This window comes from Bacillus rossius, chromosome 1 (genome assembly GCF_032445375.1).
Source record: "Bacillus rossius redtenbacheri isolate Brsri chromosome 1, Brsri_v3, whole genome shotgun sequence".
In the NCBI taxonomy this organism is placed as follows: Eukaryota; Metazoa; Arthropoda; class Insecta; order Phasmatodea; family Bacillidae; genus Bacillus; species Bacillus rossius.
Window position 1 is genome coordinate 13,035,012 of NC_086330.1, and position 18,327 is coordinate 13,053,338.

An 18,327-nucleotide genomic window follows, 5' to 3' on the forward strand; every position below is an offset into this window, starting at 1 on the left:
TTTAATAGACTGTTAAATAAAAAATCTTTCACTAGGCAGCATTTGTAAATTGTGCCTGAAGTAGTGTTCAAAACATAAAAACATTTAATACATATTGTTTTCATAACTATAAACAAATCAAATAATTACGTCTGGTATCTTAACAATCACAATCAAAATGTAAACAAGTTTAAATGTATAGTTTCAGCACTCTGTACTTCTTTTATAGTATAGTTGGCCATTGTTTAAATGTGACACAAGCAGAATCTGTACATGGTGTTATCGCAGCACTCGACCTGTGGCATTACTTTTCCTGGACATGTCCCGACATGCTTGAGAATAACTTACATACTCATGAAACAATTTTTTTAATTATCGAATAACTTCCTGAACTTTTGCACCTTGGGAATACCCAGGGCCATTGAGTGGGAGGGGCGAAATCCTCAAGAGGCAGAGCACTCAGTGGCTCTATCAGTTGAGTTTAAATATATTTTTAATGCTTGAACTATTGTTAAAATGAAAACTTACTAGTAATTTGGTACACATAGATCATGTTTTAAGTTATCCTCTTGAGGCCCAACAACATTTGTCTTCAAAATTACTCTAACAGTAAAGTTTGCACGAAAGAGACAACTTTTTAGAACCAGGGAAAAATAGTGTAAAAATTCTCAACCCTACCAATATTGTAGAAAACATTTTCCTGATGTCCTCAAATGTGGACATTAGGCCATAGATGATAAACAACTAGATGTAAACATTTTTTTTAAATAATTTCACATGGTTATGCTATTTTAACAAATTATGAATGCTTACAATACAAATTTATACTAAACATAGTAAAGAATGACTAAAAAATATATAGTTTACTCTGCAGCATTTCACAAATATCCGTGAAATTCTGCAAAGCAGTTTTTGTCCTTGGTGAGACACAAGAAAATGTTGCATTTCAAGCATCTTGTCCTGCTCTTTCCTTTGCAGGCTTCTCGCCTACAACAGTTTGAATTGTTTGTACCAACAACTTCGGGAAGGTACAAAGCACCGTTTCGCCTTTATTTTTTACAGGATAGTCCAACTACTTTCCTGCTGGCGGTTGTCTGTTCTTCTACATCTGATTCTAAAGAGCTCTCTTCACTCTGAAAACTTTCCACTTATTAACTCCTCAGCCAAGAAAGAGCATTCTGAAGTCCAGAAATTGCAGGATCTTCTTTCTGCTGACACCTCAAAGCATATTGTCTTGGCGGTACAGTAGCCATGCATTGACACTAGCTAGGTCAAAAAAATGAACCTTTACCTTGAGGGTCCACCTTTTAGTACGGTAGTTGTTGCTGTAATACGCTATCATTTGATCATGTAAATCGACCCCTCCCATAAATTCAATGTAACATTTTACCACATTGGGTCGACTGATTTCAATTCTTGCATTGGTGTTTTTTGTCCCACCTTTTGCAGGTACCCAGATGCTCAGCACCATGCACAGAAGACATCATCAAAATCGCTTTGCTGTCATACCACATGGTGATTGCAATTTTGCTATCTTCTCTGACAAAGCTGTCCCTCTAGGCATTTTTGCCATTTTCTTGTCAGGGATAAATGGCAGGCACTATGTCATTATTAGTCATTATGGTTCTGTTGACCCCAGGGCCTTTAGCCCCTTCCCGGTCCCCGATTTACGTCTGTAATTTAGATTATTAATGAATTGCCTGATTAATCCAGCAAGAGCGTTGGGTTTCAGGCCTACTTTGGCCAGAACCGGGAGCTGGGGAAATGGGGTTCAGGCAGACTGGAGGAGTTGGATGTCGGGTCGAAAATTAGGAAACGTCCGCTAATTGATTGCACACTGATTTATTTTGCGGCTAGTCCGCCTTAGCCCTGACCGCACCTGTCCCGTAGTAACGGGATCTCACACTTCCCGCCGCACCGCGAAATGAATCGTCCTCCGATACTCTCGTTCTTCGACGAAGATGGACGAGTACTTAAAATTGACGAAACTACGAGACGGACACATAAGCTTGTGCGTGGCTGCGGACTTTGGAACTCGCAGAGCGCGGAGTCGCAGGTCCACACTGCACGACAGCCAAGCGGCGACTGACTCGCCCCTCCTGCCTCGAGTGTTCCCTGCGCTCTACTGCTGAGCGAGGCCCAACTACATCCTGAGACTGCTGTGCTTCATCTTCTATTTGCATGCCAACATCTGATTCATTTTCTGAGTTCTCTGCTTCCTCCATTTCCACTACCACCTCTTCTGCCACATCTATGTCATCCAGATGACTAACCATTAAGGGCGCGGTTACACGGCAGTCTGAACTACTTCAGGTGAACATGTTCAGCTGTTGAGTGCGGTTACACACAGTCTGAACATGTTTCGTTCGAGGCCATTTCCCATTTAACTTAAACAGGTTGGCAAAGTAGTTCAGATCGACATATCTTCTACATTAGCCTCTGATTGGCTGTTTAGAATATAAACAGTCCTTTGCAGATATTCAAGATGGAAAGTGTTCCTGGCACAAGTTCGAGTAATATTATACCGAATGCAACAACAACAAAAATCAACAAATAATTATATGTATTTTTTTAAATTGATTCTGGCCTTAATTTTCTTAAAACTGAGATAGGTACTCTCGCTCAAAAAATAATAACAAATAAGTTTAAAAAATTTTCTGTGCATGTTGTTTGAATTCCCGATTTCTAAAAAAATATTGAGCAATATGAAAACACATTCCATTTCTGCTGATAATAGAACTGTATAAACAAGTGAGAAAATCCCGCGTTTTCTGGATACAAAATAGAGAAGATCAACAACATAGTCATTAGTTGACAGTAGACAATCGGTTTTAGAGCTGAACACACTTTTCAGCAACTACCGTGTAACCTTACACTTTCGCGTTTGTAAACGTGTTTACTTAAACATGTTCACCTGAAGTAGTTCAGGGTCCCGTGTAACCGCGCCCTAAGTTAGGTTCATCTTCATCGCCAAAATCAGATGTGTTTCCATTATCGATCAAGTTGAATATCTGCTCTGAAGTAAGGGGCTGTGATGCCATGCTGAAAAAACACAAAATATAAAATAACATTAACAAAAAAGTCATCATACTAAAATAACAAATATCCACTGTTTACAAAAGCAAATACTACAACGAATACCCAATGTCCTCATATGAGGACATTTTAAAAATGAGCTTACCTTTTGTTCCAGAGAGTTGTAACAGTTAATAATCCATCTATAAAGAACAAATCACCATAGAGAATAAGGTTTGTAACAGAAAACTGCAAAATATTCAGTAAAGTTCAATAATAAAAGCGATTGCGAAATGAACTGTTCATAACAAAAAAAGACTACTTTTACCGGGAACCATAGAAATTTTACATATACTGACGCCGACCGCCAATGCTCCTCTGTCGCATAGACCGCTATGCCTCATCAACGTCTCGCAAAAGCGTGTGCACCGAACGCGCCCGTGCGCGCAGCAAAGTGCAGTTCGTGCGACGAGGCGAACGCCATACAACGAGTGCTACACCGGCGCAAGGATCCGGCCGGGTGTGGCATATCCTTCCGCCGCACTACAACAAATTGTTATAATTATGTTTTTCCACAGGATTTTATTAAACATTATTTTTTATTAATTAATAATTAAGTCTTTGCAAAATCATGTTTCAATGTGCGATTGGTCCCGAACCTGGCCGGTTCAGTTTCCCGCGAAATTCACACGTTTCCGCGGGAGGGCTGGCGGGGGAGGGGGGTCGCGCGCGGCGACACCGCTAGTGTCCTTCGAGAGCTCAACCAGGCCGGCAGCCTGCGCGCAACGCGGAACCTTCAAACTTTGCATTCACCGACATGTAGTTGCCGTCGTCCGGGGTCTCGGGCTCGAGTCCCGGTGTGGCTCCTAGTGGGAAAAGGCGGTTCTTGCTACGTATTGTCCGGGTGGGCGCCAGACTAGCTCGGTTCTAGTCGTGAGTTTGGGGGTCGTGGATGTATGTGCCCCTGCGTGGCCCACTAGGGCCGGCGGCGGTGTTGCGTGAGATGATTTTAAATAAGAGGCGTGGAGTTGAGGTGGTGGTGTCGTACCTTTTATTCATAGGAACGAGTCGTACACAATACAACACTCTACAGAGGTCCCCGGGGGGGGGTTTGCTCGTTATTCCGTGGCGCCGTATGGTTTGTGTTCCGCGTTACGTGGCCTCGGACGCTGTTACGTCTCATACGTCTCACTGGTTACACAGGTAACGTAATTTCGTAACACAAAGGCGGGACACAAAATACACTGAATTAAGGGGGTGCGCACAAGTTACGTTGCACTCGTTACTCGGGTAACGTAAGTTAGCAATACAAAGTACGGGACACAAAAATACACTGAATTAAGGGGGCGCGCACAAATTACGTGGCACTCGTTACTCGGGTAACGTAAGTTAGCAATACAAAGTACGGGACACAAAAATACACTGAATTAAGGGGGCGCGCACAAGTTACGTGGCACTCGTTACTCGGGTAACGTAAGTTAGCAATACAAAATACGGGATACAAAAATACACTGAATTAAGGGGGTGGACGATTGGAGACGGCCAATCCCGTATGCAAATGTCTCGGCGCGGGTGTTGTGCCCACTGTGGTAAAACACGCACCGCAATTAAGTTTGTCCAAGTTCCCTTGCGGGTTTGTGGTCAGCGCCGTGCGCGTGACCTTAAATAAAGTTCTGTAAGTTGCGGGAGGCGGCCCGTGCCGTATACTGAAGAGCAGCCCCGCTGACCAAGTGTGGTGCGGGGTGTCTTTAAATTGATGCGGCCGGATTAGGTCCTGGACCGAAAAAAGGGACCGGGTACTCACGGAGAGGTTAAGTAATAAAAGGGGTTCTGTTAATTAGTGACTATATTTACCGGACGTTACTTTCGATGTAGACAAAGGATGTTGCCTCTCCGTGGGACGTAGGTCCGCCCCGGTCCGTGAGCTGCGCTGAACTGCCGAACTGGCATGGCGTCCGAGGGAGGCTCGGCCTCTCTCGCGCCAGGCGTGACCTCATTACGCTAGACTCCAAACGGGTGTGTCTGGAAGAGATTTTATTGTCGCTAAAATCCTAATTTAATGTTTTAGGAGGAATGGGTACGGTTCTTCTCTTGTCTACTCAGGTTTCCGCGGCTTTGTCTTTGATTGCTGTTCGGGTCGCCTGACTCGGGTGGGCCATGGCCAGGGGTGTGTTCCGTTAGCGGGAGCGTATACTGGCGGGTGCAGGTCGGGCTCTGGGGTGGTCGTCGGCCAGACGACGTCATAGTTTTCCATAGTGTAATTTCTTTTCAACCTTTTTGTACAGTTCCGCGGTCGGCCTAAATTTACCATGAGGTACTTAACTTAATTCAATCAGTGCTCAAGATGAGTGTTCCACGTCATACGTAAGTACTGTGGGGAGATTATGTGGTTTCACGTCGGCGCTTCACGCCCAACCTAGCCTACAGGCTATTTAGTTTTGGCCCGCACGGGGCAGCCAGCAGGCGACACGTGCTATCAGACTTAATAACGATTCAGTCCCTGGGTCACACCTAGACACCACGTAGAGTCGCCGGAAACACGGGCCTACGTGCTGCTAGCCCAGTTTATCAAGTGTAATGTATTAGTGGAATAGTTGTTCGCCTAAGTGTAATTCGTCATGTCAGGGCTTATGTATCACCGTCGTACGGCAGTGCGCCACCAAACTTAATCCAGAGCTAGGTATTAGTGTAGTGTATTGTGCTTCAAAATATCGTGTGCCATGTCAGAGTGTCTTTTGTAACTTTCGCATCACGTAAACGAGTCTGCCCCTCACGCGCATAAGAATCGTGAGCCGCCACTGAGGAAGTGAGCTGCGCGTGTGACTAGTCGCGTCGGGCAAACCGTTACGGCCAGAACGGGCAGCACCATGTATTGGGCTGTGCTGTATTAAATTCACGAACTATCTGAAGAAGTTTTGTGTTATTATTCAGGCGTCCCGAGTGGCCTCAACAGCTCGGGGGGCCCTACTGCGTTGACCCCTACCTCTAGCCACAAGGCCGAACCTTCCCTGAGATCACGAACTGAACAAAATCACGTCTAAATACTCAGAGGTAGCGGGGACGGCGTCAATACATGGGTCAACTTTTTACTAACAAATATTTTCCATAGAGTCTTCGATCGAGGAAACTACTTCGCAATGCAGCCAGATACAATTATAATTTTTTTGGTAGCTAAAAACAAATGTCCTCGTACGAGGTCAAAATCGACTTTGGGCATCAAGAGGCTAGGGCTACAATATTTTTTGTTGTATGATTAAAAATAAAAGTATATTTAATATTAGGGAATCAGTCCGACAAAATATTTCACCTCCGGTCCTGGGGTTTTCTTCCACAGCCCAAGAGTTAGGCCTAATATTTGTACAATGAGTTTTACATTTAGTTGTCATTATAACTGTCATATTAGAAAGAAAAACTATCGGGTTGTTGCTTCCACAAAGCTATACCTAACTTTCCAATTAGTTTGAATATTTTTTGTCAGAATTTTTTTAATTAATTGTTGTGCCATATACATAAATAATGATAGTATCTGTTTTTAAAAAACCTTAATATTAATGCACACTTACTTATCATCATTAAACGTAATCAAAAAACCGTTCCCAATATTTTGGGTGTAACATTATGGCAATTTTGATGTTAAAAATTGACTTCAAGATTGTCACAACAAGCCTTCTCTTGAAAATTCCTATCTTAAAGGAGTAAGCAATTTATATGTAAAAAAGTAATAACTTAAAAATGTTATTAAATAAATGGAATCAAAATAAGCCCTCTTATAATGGGTATGGTATAGGCCATAATTTTTAATTATCTTTGATAATGTTTCGACGCAACAAAAAGGTTTTCCCAATTATAATATTTGTTTTGTAAAATTAAATGTTGATAAACGTGAATGATTTTGTGAAATAAATTGACTTGTATATATTTTTGTAATTTTAAAGTAATTTTATACATTCCATAAATTTTATTTTCTTATTAAATAAAACGTGGCAGACAACTTGTGATGTTTTTACTTTTTCATAAATTTCTACATGTTTTGGACTCCGAAAATCAATGTTGGTAGGCTGCGTGCAGTTTTATGTGCGCTTATTCAAAATGGCGGAAGGTCAAGATTCTCCGAAAAAGATAACTCTTACCGTAAAAACTCCAAAGGAAAAACAAACTATCGAAGTAGAAGAAGATGCTTCAATTAAAACAGTAAGTATTACGAATACATTGCGACCGAATATTCATACCAGATTTTAATACTAATTTCAGGTTTTGTTGATGAAGCCAATTTTTAAGCATGGATATATTAATATTCGATTTTACGTTCTGTTTTGCAGTTTAAGGAATTAGTAGCGAAAAAATTTAATGCGGAACCGGAACAGCTATGCCTCATATTTGCTGGAAAAATTATGAAGGATCATGAGAATCTTCGAAACCACAACATAAAGGATGGGTTGACTGTGCATCTCGTGATTAAGACCACGACACGTTCCTCGAGTGACCAATCTGGGGCAACACCACCGAGACCACCTGGTAAGTAATGGGTCACACATCTTTTTGTTACTCATTGGTGTTTCTGGAAAGATACAAATCGGTAAACTCCTCACTTCGCGGCTTTTCTGTAATTAAAATATTAAAAATCGGAAAATACTTTTTTAGAACACTTAAGACGTTCCTCTATTTACTCTGTAAACAGCTTTTATAAGTGACTACTAGTTTGTGGGAAATCATAATTTATAGATTACATTACAATACCTGTGCCTTGATGCAGCTGCCGCGAATTTTGCTTTCCCGTTTGTGTCGTGTGTTTATGTTTTGAAGAACTCGAGTCAAATGTTGAGAATGATCTATTTATTAGGTTATGTTAGCTACATTAAAAATACTTTATAACTTTGTGGATGGTTAGGTTAATATAGCTGCAATACATATACTTTCAAATATTTTTAATGGATGCTTAGGAATTGCCAATTTAAAATGTAGCTATTTTGACCTAACCAACTGTTCAACCAATTTCACAGTATTTTTAATGTAGCTATAATTACCTTACCTTATTTTAAAGTTTTTTAATGTAGCTAGACTATTCTCAAATTTCTTCACATTTGTCTATGAAAGATGACATGGACATCTTTCATACTGAGTTGCTCTTGTGAGCTGCAAACTTAAGTACCTTTGGGTGAACTTCGAAACTATTTGGTCCTTTGAGTGGACTTGTGTGAACTGGTTGCTACGCTATATTGTAATTCCTAAGCAACCATTAAATAAGTTTTACAGTATTTTTAATGGAGCTAACCTAATCCAAACGACCATTTTCACGATGTAAAAAATTTATAGTTTTTATACAGAACATATGAAAGTTAGGTTGTCTGATTCTGTGATTCTCCATGATAAGAATTTAAAAAAAAAAGGGTTGCATAAATGCATAGGTATTATAATGTTAGCTATAAACTGTGATTTATCAGAAACCAGTTAGAATATAATGATTCTGTTTTCAAGGTAAATACAGGACCATTTCTAGTTTTCAAAAAAAGAATTTTCTCTATTTTATTATTAATTTTCAGGAAAGCCGTGATGTAAGAAAATTATCAGGGAGGCAATGAAGTCGATGTATTATTGTGGAAATACGATAATCAAGACCTTCGGCTAGCTGAAATGTGGTTAGAATTGCACATACATTATCATGCAAAGAGAGATGGATTTAATTTTTGAATAATATTTAAGTTCTAAAAAAAGTTGCTGCAGAATATTGATATAGTCCCTCTCTGACAACCGTTATTTTTTTTACTGCTTTTATTAATCCTTCACGGAAAACTTATACTGGTCAAATTACGAAAAACAAGTGCAAGGTCAAAAAAAACTTGCAGAAAAAAATTTTTCATTTCCACAAAGAACTTGGTTAATTACTTAGGCACAGTTTTAAAAACTGTTCGTCGATGAAATGCAGGAGTTGCTTTTGTCGCTCGGTACCATTGGCAGAGAGACCATTGTGGGCTCGGTTTGGCCACCAGTTGACATAAAGGTTCCACTCTAGGCCTTTGCTGCTGCCTGTAGTTGTATGTTAGGCACTAATTAACTGTCGGAAATAAGGTTAAAAACAGCGCGTTTAGGACAATATGCGTGAAGATCTTCTCTCCACTACTTATAAAAACTAATTTGGCGAGCCGCCACTCGACACGTCTACACCTCGGGTGCCCAAGTAATTACCAACGTGAGAAGGACCTACGACTCCAGCTTCTTGCTCACGTGAAAAAAGAAATTACTTGTGACACCATCAGCAACCAATCACAGAGCAGCATACAGTCAGTCTTAGAGTATCACTTGACTGTCACTGTCTCTTTCTATCCTGACTTTGTTGTCACAATATGTTGCGTCATCTCGCTTTCATACAAAAAAACCATGGCAAAAATCACTAAAGAAAAATGGTGAACACAAAAAATCTTAACAACCCCCCCCCCCCCCCAAACCCAAAGAAATTATGTATAAAATAACTTTAAATGAATTTTTCATAATAAAGTTAGCAACTCATCAGAAATATTAAATTTAAAAAAACTATGTTAATAAAAAATGCTGTAAATAGACAAATACTTCTCAAGAGAATAAACAGCAGTTATTTACATCATACCATAAACCTAACCAAGTATTAGTTCTGATTATAAAAAGAAACGTCTGTCATGGGGACTGTCGACAGAAGTGAAAACCTAAAATTTTGGTTTTTAATTGTGTAATATAAAATCATTTCTACGTTAAATGTACGCAAGAAAATGATTTTGATTATATCACTAGCATGTCGGTGACGCGAACCCATAAGTTTTGCCCCTACCAATAACAACTTTAAAACTAGAAGAAATGAAGTTTTTTCATTGAAAGAATAAAAAGTTATTAACTTAAATCTACAAATAATCAACATTATCTCAAATAAATCAATAATCTGGCATTTGAAGAAATTCACATCGTAAATAAATAAACAAAAGAAAAAACATAACCTCAACTTAACTACCTACTAAAAAATATCCAATACTCTCAATATGTACCACACAATAACGTTAAAATTTCCTTGGAAAATAAAGATATAAATAAAAACTCATAACTTTAAAAATAGAATAAATAAAGTTTTATTCTTGAAATATAAAGTAATCAACATGTCATGTGACCATGTCGATGACGACTTAAATGAATTTACTCCCTTTCCAAACCTTCCTATAGAAGTTTTCACTTCAAAAATATATCTTTAATTTGCTAAACTTATTTAGAAAGTAGGAAAGGCTAGGTTGTTTATGAGTGATTAGCATTCAAAACAAGAAAATATTGATTTTATCAGTACCAAGTTAAAATTTGCATAAATATTCACTTTTTTTTCTTTGTTCATTTTCTAAACCACACAATTTTCCTTGAAAATTATGTAGGAGAGTTGTGCATCCGAAGAATGGTTAATAAATAACCAAAGAAGATTATTTAAATTTCCCTAAGTTTTTATAGCTGAACCGTTCTCTAAAATGTCAAAGGTATATTTGTATCTTTTCATTACCTGAGACAGACTTAATTTCCAGTAGCATGATCATGGAAGGATATGATTCCACTGTATTGAATACATACTTGGAACGAGAAGTTCAAATTTTGTTTGAAATGTCGATTTTATGAGCTGTTGTAAGCTGCTGTGACAGCCGGTTACTTAATGTTTTGGTTAAACTGAATGCAGAGGTACATCAACACTAAGGCAAACAAAAATGTGAAAATGTATTTCCTTCTTCCTACTCACGGTGTAAAACTGAATTGCAATATTTGTATTATTCCATTGGCTACGGCGGAATTATTTTACAGCAGCAAGTTCATACAAATATATGATTATCGCTATATAGAATTCTTGTAACCAGGCATTTCAGTGTACTTTTAAATTGGAAGATTACGAATTTTTTGTCAAGTATACAACATTATAAATTTACATTTCATTTTGCTAGACGTATTGTGATATAATCAAGGCCCAAATTTCAATTTATTTATACTTAATGTATTGTAAGTGACTGTTTACGCTTTCGTACAGTAGTAACATGTTCATTACAATACACACTCACTCTGGGTGTCCAAATTCTGGGAAGTCAGGGGACTTGAAATTGGTTAGGAAAGGTCATGGAATTAACTTTAACACTTTGAGTGCTGGGCTTAATGATGGATTCCCTTCTAGAAAACCTGGCTATTTTAAGTTTTTTTTATAATTTTTTAATGAAATTTTTTTAAAATAATAATTGGGCACTAAACATTTTGGTAAATATTTACTTGGGCGGTATTTCCGAAAAAAAAAATGTTAAAAATCCGAAAATACCTTTATTTTATGCTCTTCAACTTCCTCTTTTCATTAAAAGTGGCGGAGGTAAGAAATTCCAAATACGTTAGGAGATATCAAATTTTTAAATTTCATCATATGTAGTTGAGCGGTATTTGCGAAAATAAATGTTAAAAATCCAAAAATACCTTTATCATATGCTCTTCAACTTCCTCTTTTCATTAAAAGCAGCGGAGATAAGAAATTCCAAATACTTTAGGAGATATCAAATTTTTTAATTTTGCAATACAAGACCTGTGGAACCATTCGAGCGGCGCCATTTTTGTTATTTTGCCGTGTGTTCGTAAATACGTGAATCGTGAATGCGTAATTAATAAAATGGTTGATTAGGTCAGGTCAGTTACATTATTAATACTTTCAAACTAAGCCAACATTAAAAATTATTTTGTGAATTAATTTTAATGGCTGTTTAGTTTTAAAATATTTATAATGTAACTGACCTGACCAAACAAACCCGGACAGACGGTGAACAGTAAACTAAAATGGTCGATTAGGTCAGGTCAGTTACATTATAAATACTTTCAAACTAAGGTGATATTAAAAATAATGTGAATTAATTTTAATTATTCTTTAGTTTTAAATTATTTATAATGTAACTGACCTTACCTAACAAACCCGTAACAAAGGATGTACAGTAACAACTCACGTAAATTTTTTTGTTACTTATTACTTGCGCAACAATATCAAAATAACAAATAAGACTTAAAATTAGAAACGTTAAAAACTCACTTAAGTTGGAGGCGGTAATTAAACACCGTTTTAAACAATAATTGAACTAAATAATCACGTATTAGTTCATTTGAATTCTGGCCTATCACGAACAATCACGTGACATCATTATCCAATAAAAAAATAGATACTCGTACGTAAACAAGGCACGCACGCCACAGGAATGCGCTGGTTTTGTGCTGAAATTTAAAAATTCTATATCTCCTAAAGTAATTGGAATTTCTAATCTCCGCCGCTTTTAATGAAAAGAGGAATTTGAAGAGCATATAATAAAGGTATTTTCGGATTTTTAACATTTTTTTTCGCAAATACCGCTCAACTACATATGAAGAAATTAAAAAATTCGATATCTCCTAAAGTATTTGGAATTTCTATTCTCCGCCGATTTTAATGAAAAGAGGAATTTGAAGAGCATATAATAAAGGTATTTTCGGATTTTTAACATTTTTTTTCGCAAATACCGCTCAACTACATATGAAGAAATTTAAAAATTCGATATCTCCTAAAGTATTTGGAATTTCTAATCTCCGCCGATTTTAATGAAAAGAGGAAGATGAAGAGCATAAAATAAAGGTATTTTCGGATTTTTAACATTTTTTTTCGGAAATACCGCCCAAGTAAATATTTACCGAGACATGTCTGAATAGAACCTTTTTTTAGAAAATATAAAAAATAAATTACAGTAATAATTTTCACTGTATTCACAATGTGTCTATTGAATTTCACTGTTATCCACTTCAAAATATTTCTTTACTCACCTACAGAATTGTATTATGTTCGTACATTATGATGTATAGTTTCTCCTTGAATGGTACAGAGATAAACAAGGTTCAATACACATTGCAAGTTTGTACACACTACACTGCCATGTTGTGTCCTTGCGAATTGCTGTGCCTGTCCTTGATCTACCTGTTACTGTGCACACACTACACTTCTTTTGTTTCTTTTCCTGTCCTTCTTGAACTGGAATTTTCTCCAGAAAATGTTTCCCCGTGAGTAGCCAAACTAGCTATAGAACGACTTGGCTCATCTTGTGGGTCCTCTTCGAACACAGCCAAGTCACTGGCAATCTGCTTCGTAAAAAATGTAATTGATAATTTTCTTGGTTTTACCTGGTTGTACATAATACCTTCATGCATTAGATATGCCAATAAGGATCATGTGAAATGCCAACTTCCTCCACCATTTCACAGCTCTGTGGTTGAAAGCTCCATATGACATGCGCTGATCTGAAAGGTCAACACCAAACTTATTAGCATTGTAACCGACAACAGCAGCAGGTTTTATTTTCTCATTTCCCCTCCTGTCATTATATGTTATCATCTTAGCCTCATGTCGTGTGGTGAGCATCTACACATCCCTTTTATCCTTCCAACAAGCACCATCAAGTTTCCATTCCTACGAAAAATTTGCTCCCCTCTTTGTAAAGTTGGAGTATGAAGAGCACGGGGCATACCAAGCCGGTTTTTTTTTAACAGTTCCGACCAGTCCTGTCTGTACTTTTTCTAGCTGCACAGGTAGTGAAGGGCTTGTGTAATACCGGTCAGTAAATAGTGTGTGACCTTTTCCTGCCAAGTCATCCAGTAGTCGCATGACAACATTGGTAACTAATTACATTGTCTTTGCCACAAAACACATTGTAGTTCCAAACATACCCTGTCTTTGAGTCAGATAGCCTGTACACCTTTATCCCATAACGACTGGGTTTTTATGGCATGTATTGTTTGAAGTACAGTCTGCCTCTGTAGGCACCATTCCTTCATCTATTGTAATGTCTTCTGCAACTTGAAATGATGTTCTACATTTCTGACACAATTGTTCAAGGAGTGGGCACACTTTGGCCAAAGGATCAAACCCAGGTTCGCCTTTCTGTTGCATGTGCTCATTGTCATTCTAATGAAAATTTGCTAACAGTGATAAAAATCTATCCCTTGACATCAAATTAAGGCAAAAGTTGCAGGAAACCACTGGTGTAGTGCTCCAGTGGTCTATCATATCAGGGTGTTCAGGTTGGCCGAATCAAAACAATCAATTCTATCGGCCCACATTTTCAATTCCTATGTGATCTAGCGGTGGAATTCAAAACTAAAATGAACAAAGAACTTTTACTGGTAAAACAGTGGACGTAATACTACGACTAGCCAAAGGAAAGTATTTTTAGATCATGGACGTACCAGTACGTCCGTCGCATTTCTCAAAAGAAAACAAAGGACGTAAAATTACGTCCATAGCACTCAAATCCGGGAAAAGTCATGTACATTCTTCAGGGTTAGACTTTTTTGTTTCCCCCCCCCCCCCCCCCCCCCCTTCATATTGTGTTTTAGTGCATAGTCATACACACGGTAAAAAGAACGTACACAAAGTTATGTTAGATCTAGTACAGCTGTAGGGATGATAGAGGCTGGATTACTTTATTTCTTTCTGAAAATTGCAATATATATGTAAATTATTTTTAAAATTTTACTAGGAAAATGTGTAATTTTGTTCATGGTAAAGACAGGGAAATTTTTCTAAGGATTTGTGTGGACACCCTGGCAAGGCAGAAATTCATGACCACTGAGTTGGTAGGTACCAAGTGGTTTAAAGCCCACAATAGCATTTGAGGTCCTTCGCCTTGAGCCACTGTGCGTAACCGTAGGACATAAAACACTATCAATCAACTTGCAGCACAGGGAACAAAATTTACGGCTGTAAGAACCCAAAGCAAAGGCGTATAGAAGAAGAAAATGGTTTTTAAAATTATAAAAAAAAACTATTTTTAAGTTAGGGCTCATGCATCATGTTGGCTAGTTCATTATTTTGCTATTAATGTTATAATGGGCTATTGCAGTAAATTTATCATCATAGCTCTTTTGTGTTTGTTGTTGGTCACAAACTTCGCCAGATATTTCTTAAACATGATTCGCAAACTGTTGAATGTTGTGCTTTGGGCGGTGGACATGGCAAATGTAAGACTAGGACATTAGTTATTTGTGCTGCTACGTGGACACTCCAAAACTGCAGACACCTACAGTGGTTAGGCGCTGCCTGAGAGGAAACCACAGCAGGTAGGCATATCCACACTGGCCTACACATGGAAGGTGAGTGGACCACGTAGCAGCAGCGACCAGAACAAAACCAAACATATAATGAACACTTGCACACCACAAGCTAACACTTGGTAAGTATCTGGTGGCGTTTGCAACACAGATTTGCAGGAATTACTCTTGAATAATACGAAAATTACTATGCCTACATGGCATGTGAAACTGAGCCTTAAGATGATTCTGTTGAGCGAGTGTTTTTGTAACTAAAAGGCATTGCCGAAAAAGAATTTGAGATTGATTTTAATTCTAGTAATTTCAGTTCTTTGGTGGGGTGGGTTTAATGGGACTTTCTTTCTGAAAAGTGTTTGTGTGTTAGCAATGAAAGGTAACTTATCAAACTTATATTCTTACAATAAATGTTATTTACTTTGAAACTGTAATTGTATAAAAAAAAATTTTTACAAGCTACACAAATCTGTTCAAACAATTTATATATCAATAATATTCTCTGTATATCAAAATATATGAGTGATATTTAGTAAACCAATCAAATATAGATCAGTAATGGAAACAATAATTTGTATTTTTCCTTGGAAAGAATATATTTTAGTAAAACATTTTAGGCTTGGTATTTTAATCCCAAACTATTCCAGTAGTCTTTGTTTCTATTAAAATATTGTAATCTGCAAAACAAAAATTTAGTTTGATGATAACTTGTACAGAAACATCTATTTTGAATGTTCGTAAAACGGGGTCATATATTATGTAATTATATTTTAATAGTCTTTTTGAAAATCTTTTTAGTATAATGGTTTTTAGTTAAATTTGTTTGGTAAAGGAAGAAAAATGGGGGAAAGCCTATTAAAGTCAATGGTGGTAATAATGGCAGAAGGCTGGATACCTAAATGAAGTCCAAGAGAGACCTTGATAAAGATGAGAAGAGAATTGATAAAGTGTATTTAGTTAGAAAAGGCTGTAATGGAGGGTTGATCCAAAAATATAAGATAGATGATTTCAGTGATAAAAGTTGTAAGATGAATCCATTTTTGGGTGCTTATTTTTGTGGGTGGGCTTTAATGGTGGCAGAAAAAAGTCAAAATCTTAATAATCTTTAGGCTCTGTCTCCGATGCCATTTTCTCATCATTGCTATTATTTCAGTGTTAAAACTGAGATATTTACTTGATACCTCCCTTGCATTTGTTAACCTCACTAATATTTTCAACAGATATTCACTAAGTATAATACAATAGGTGTAAAAGGTGTGCATGTTTTAGTAATTATTAATTTTCTTTTTTACTCTGCATATTACATTAACTGAATATCTGTCGAAAATATTTTTCTTTTCAGAACGTCAAATGCAACAGAGGCATCATGTTAAAATTTCATAAGTAGCCTTTTAATAATAGTAATGACTAAAAAACTAAAAAAAAAAATCAACATGTGGTGTAAGACCAAGATTTAAGTATTTGTAATATCTTAGGAAGGTGAACTTAATAAATATAAGTTTGAGTTCACATTTTTTTGGCATATTTTGTTTCAGAAATGGAGTAATTTACAAGGATATAATTTTAAAATTATTATTATTATTAAGGAACCAGGCGTGGAAGTATAAATGCACTCGCAGGGGCTAAAGAAAACGCAGTGTAAACTGTGAATGTGAGGGAGGTGTAGTGCTGTGAATGTGAGGGAGGTGCAGTGCTGTGAATGTGAGGGAGGTGCAGTGCTGTGAATGTGAGGGAGGTGTAGTGCTGTGAATGTGAGGGAGGTGTAGTGCTGTGAATGTGAGGGAGGTGTAGTGCTGTGAATGTGAGGGAGGTGTAGTGCTGTGAATGTGAGGGAGGTGTAGTGCTGTGAATGTGAGGGAGGTGCAGTGCTGTGAATGTGAGGGAGGTGCAGGGCTGTGAATGTGAGGGAGGTGCAGTGCTGTGAATGTGAGGGAGGTGTAGTGCTGTGAATGTGAGGGAGGTGCTGTGAATGTGAGGGAGGTGCAGTGCTGTGAATGTGAGGGAGGTGTGGTGCTGTGAATGTGAGGGAGGTGTGGTGCTGTGAATGTGAGGGAGGTGTAGCGCTGTGAATGTGAGGGAGGTGTAGCGCTGTGAATGCGAGGGAGGTGTAGCGCTGTGACTGTGAGGGAGGTGTAGTGCTGTGAATGTGAGGGAGGTGTAGTGCTGTGAATGTGAGGGAGGTGTAGTGCTGTGAATGTGAGGGAGGTGCAGTGCTGAGAACGTGAGGGAGGTGCAGTGCTGTGTATGTGAGGGAGGTGTAGCTCTGTGAATGCAAGGGAGGTGTGATGCTGAGAGTGAGCGTCGGCGACGTGTGACGCAGCGGACGTGGGCGCCACGCCGTTCGGCCTGGGCTCGCTGGGCGGCCTGGTCGGGCTGGAGAGTCTGGGCATGGGCTCGGCCAACTTCATGGAGCTGCAGCAGCGCATGCAGCGCGAGCTGCTGGGCAACCCCGACATGATGCGCCAGATCCTGGACAACCCCCTGGTGCAGCGGCTCATGAACGACCCCGAGAACATGCGCCAGCTCATCACCTCCAACCCGCAGATGCAGGAGCTCATGGAGGTGGGCACCGTTCCTGCGATGTTTGGATGGCCAAGTGCCTGAACTTGAATTATGTTTGGAAAAGTCAGGGTATTTACTTTAAAACCAGGAAAAAGTCATGGAAGTTCTTCAGGGGTAGACTTGGAACACATTGTTTTGTTCAGATAGATAGTGTTTTAGTGCCCTGTAAAAGGACGTACACATAGTTCTGTTGCCTGAAATGACCCATTAAAATGAACAGGAAATATTATAAATATTAAATAATGACTACATTGCAAACTAGCACTTGGATGGCAAAATATATGGCAAACATACAAACATAAAACGTTTTGTTGTGGCGCCCTTGAAATGTTGAAATAGCAATACAAATGAATGTGTTGCATTTAAACTTTTAAACACACAAAATTCAGAAAATATAAATAGGATACATCTATCTTGACGAGATTACTATATTATAAATTCAACACGGAAGGAAACCTATCAAACAGGGTTACAAAATTTACATCAACAGATTTTAGCTGCCTAAAAAAATACCTTCATTGCATGTTAGAAAACCAATTCCAAACGGGTAATATGTTCACAAATTGTGGTCAAATGCAATGAGACATTATGACAAACTTTGTACTTTAAAAAAAAAAATTTTATTTGCAAAATATAATCACAAAGCACAAAATATAAAGCTAATAAATACAAGACCAACTCATGGCCTAAATG

At 38.1% G+C, this 18,327-nt stretch overlaps 1 protein-coding gene across 1 annotated transcript in view; it reads left to right on the plus strand.

Annotated features, from left to right (window-relative positions):
- The first annotated feature begins 7,054 nt into the window (after positions 1 to 7,054).
- Positions 7,055 to 18,327, plus strand: part of LOC134532203 (ubiquilin-1) — a 35,587-nt gene continuing 24,314 nt past the window's right edge. The window contains exons 1-3 of the mRNA XM_063368626.1: positions 7,055 to 7,185; positions 7,314 to 7,509; positions 17,393 to 17,634. Coding sequence (XP_063224696.1) covers positions 7,084 to 7,185; positions 7,314 to 7,509; positions 17,393 to 17,634 — 540 coding nt within the window. The 5' untranslated portion in view covers positions 7,055 to 7,083. The remainder of the gene's footprint in view (positions 7,186 to 7,313; positions 7,510 to 17,392; positions 17,635 to 18,327) is intronic.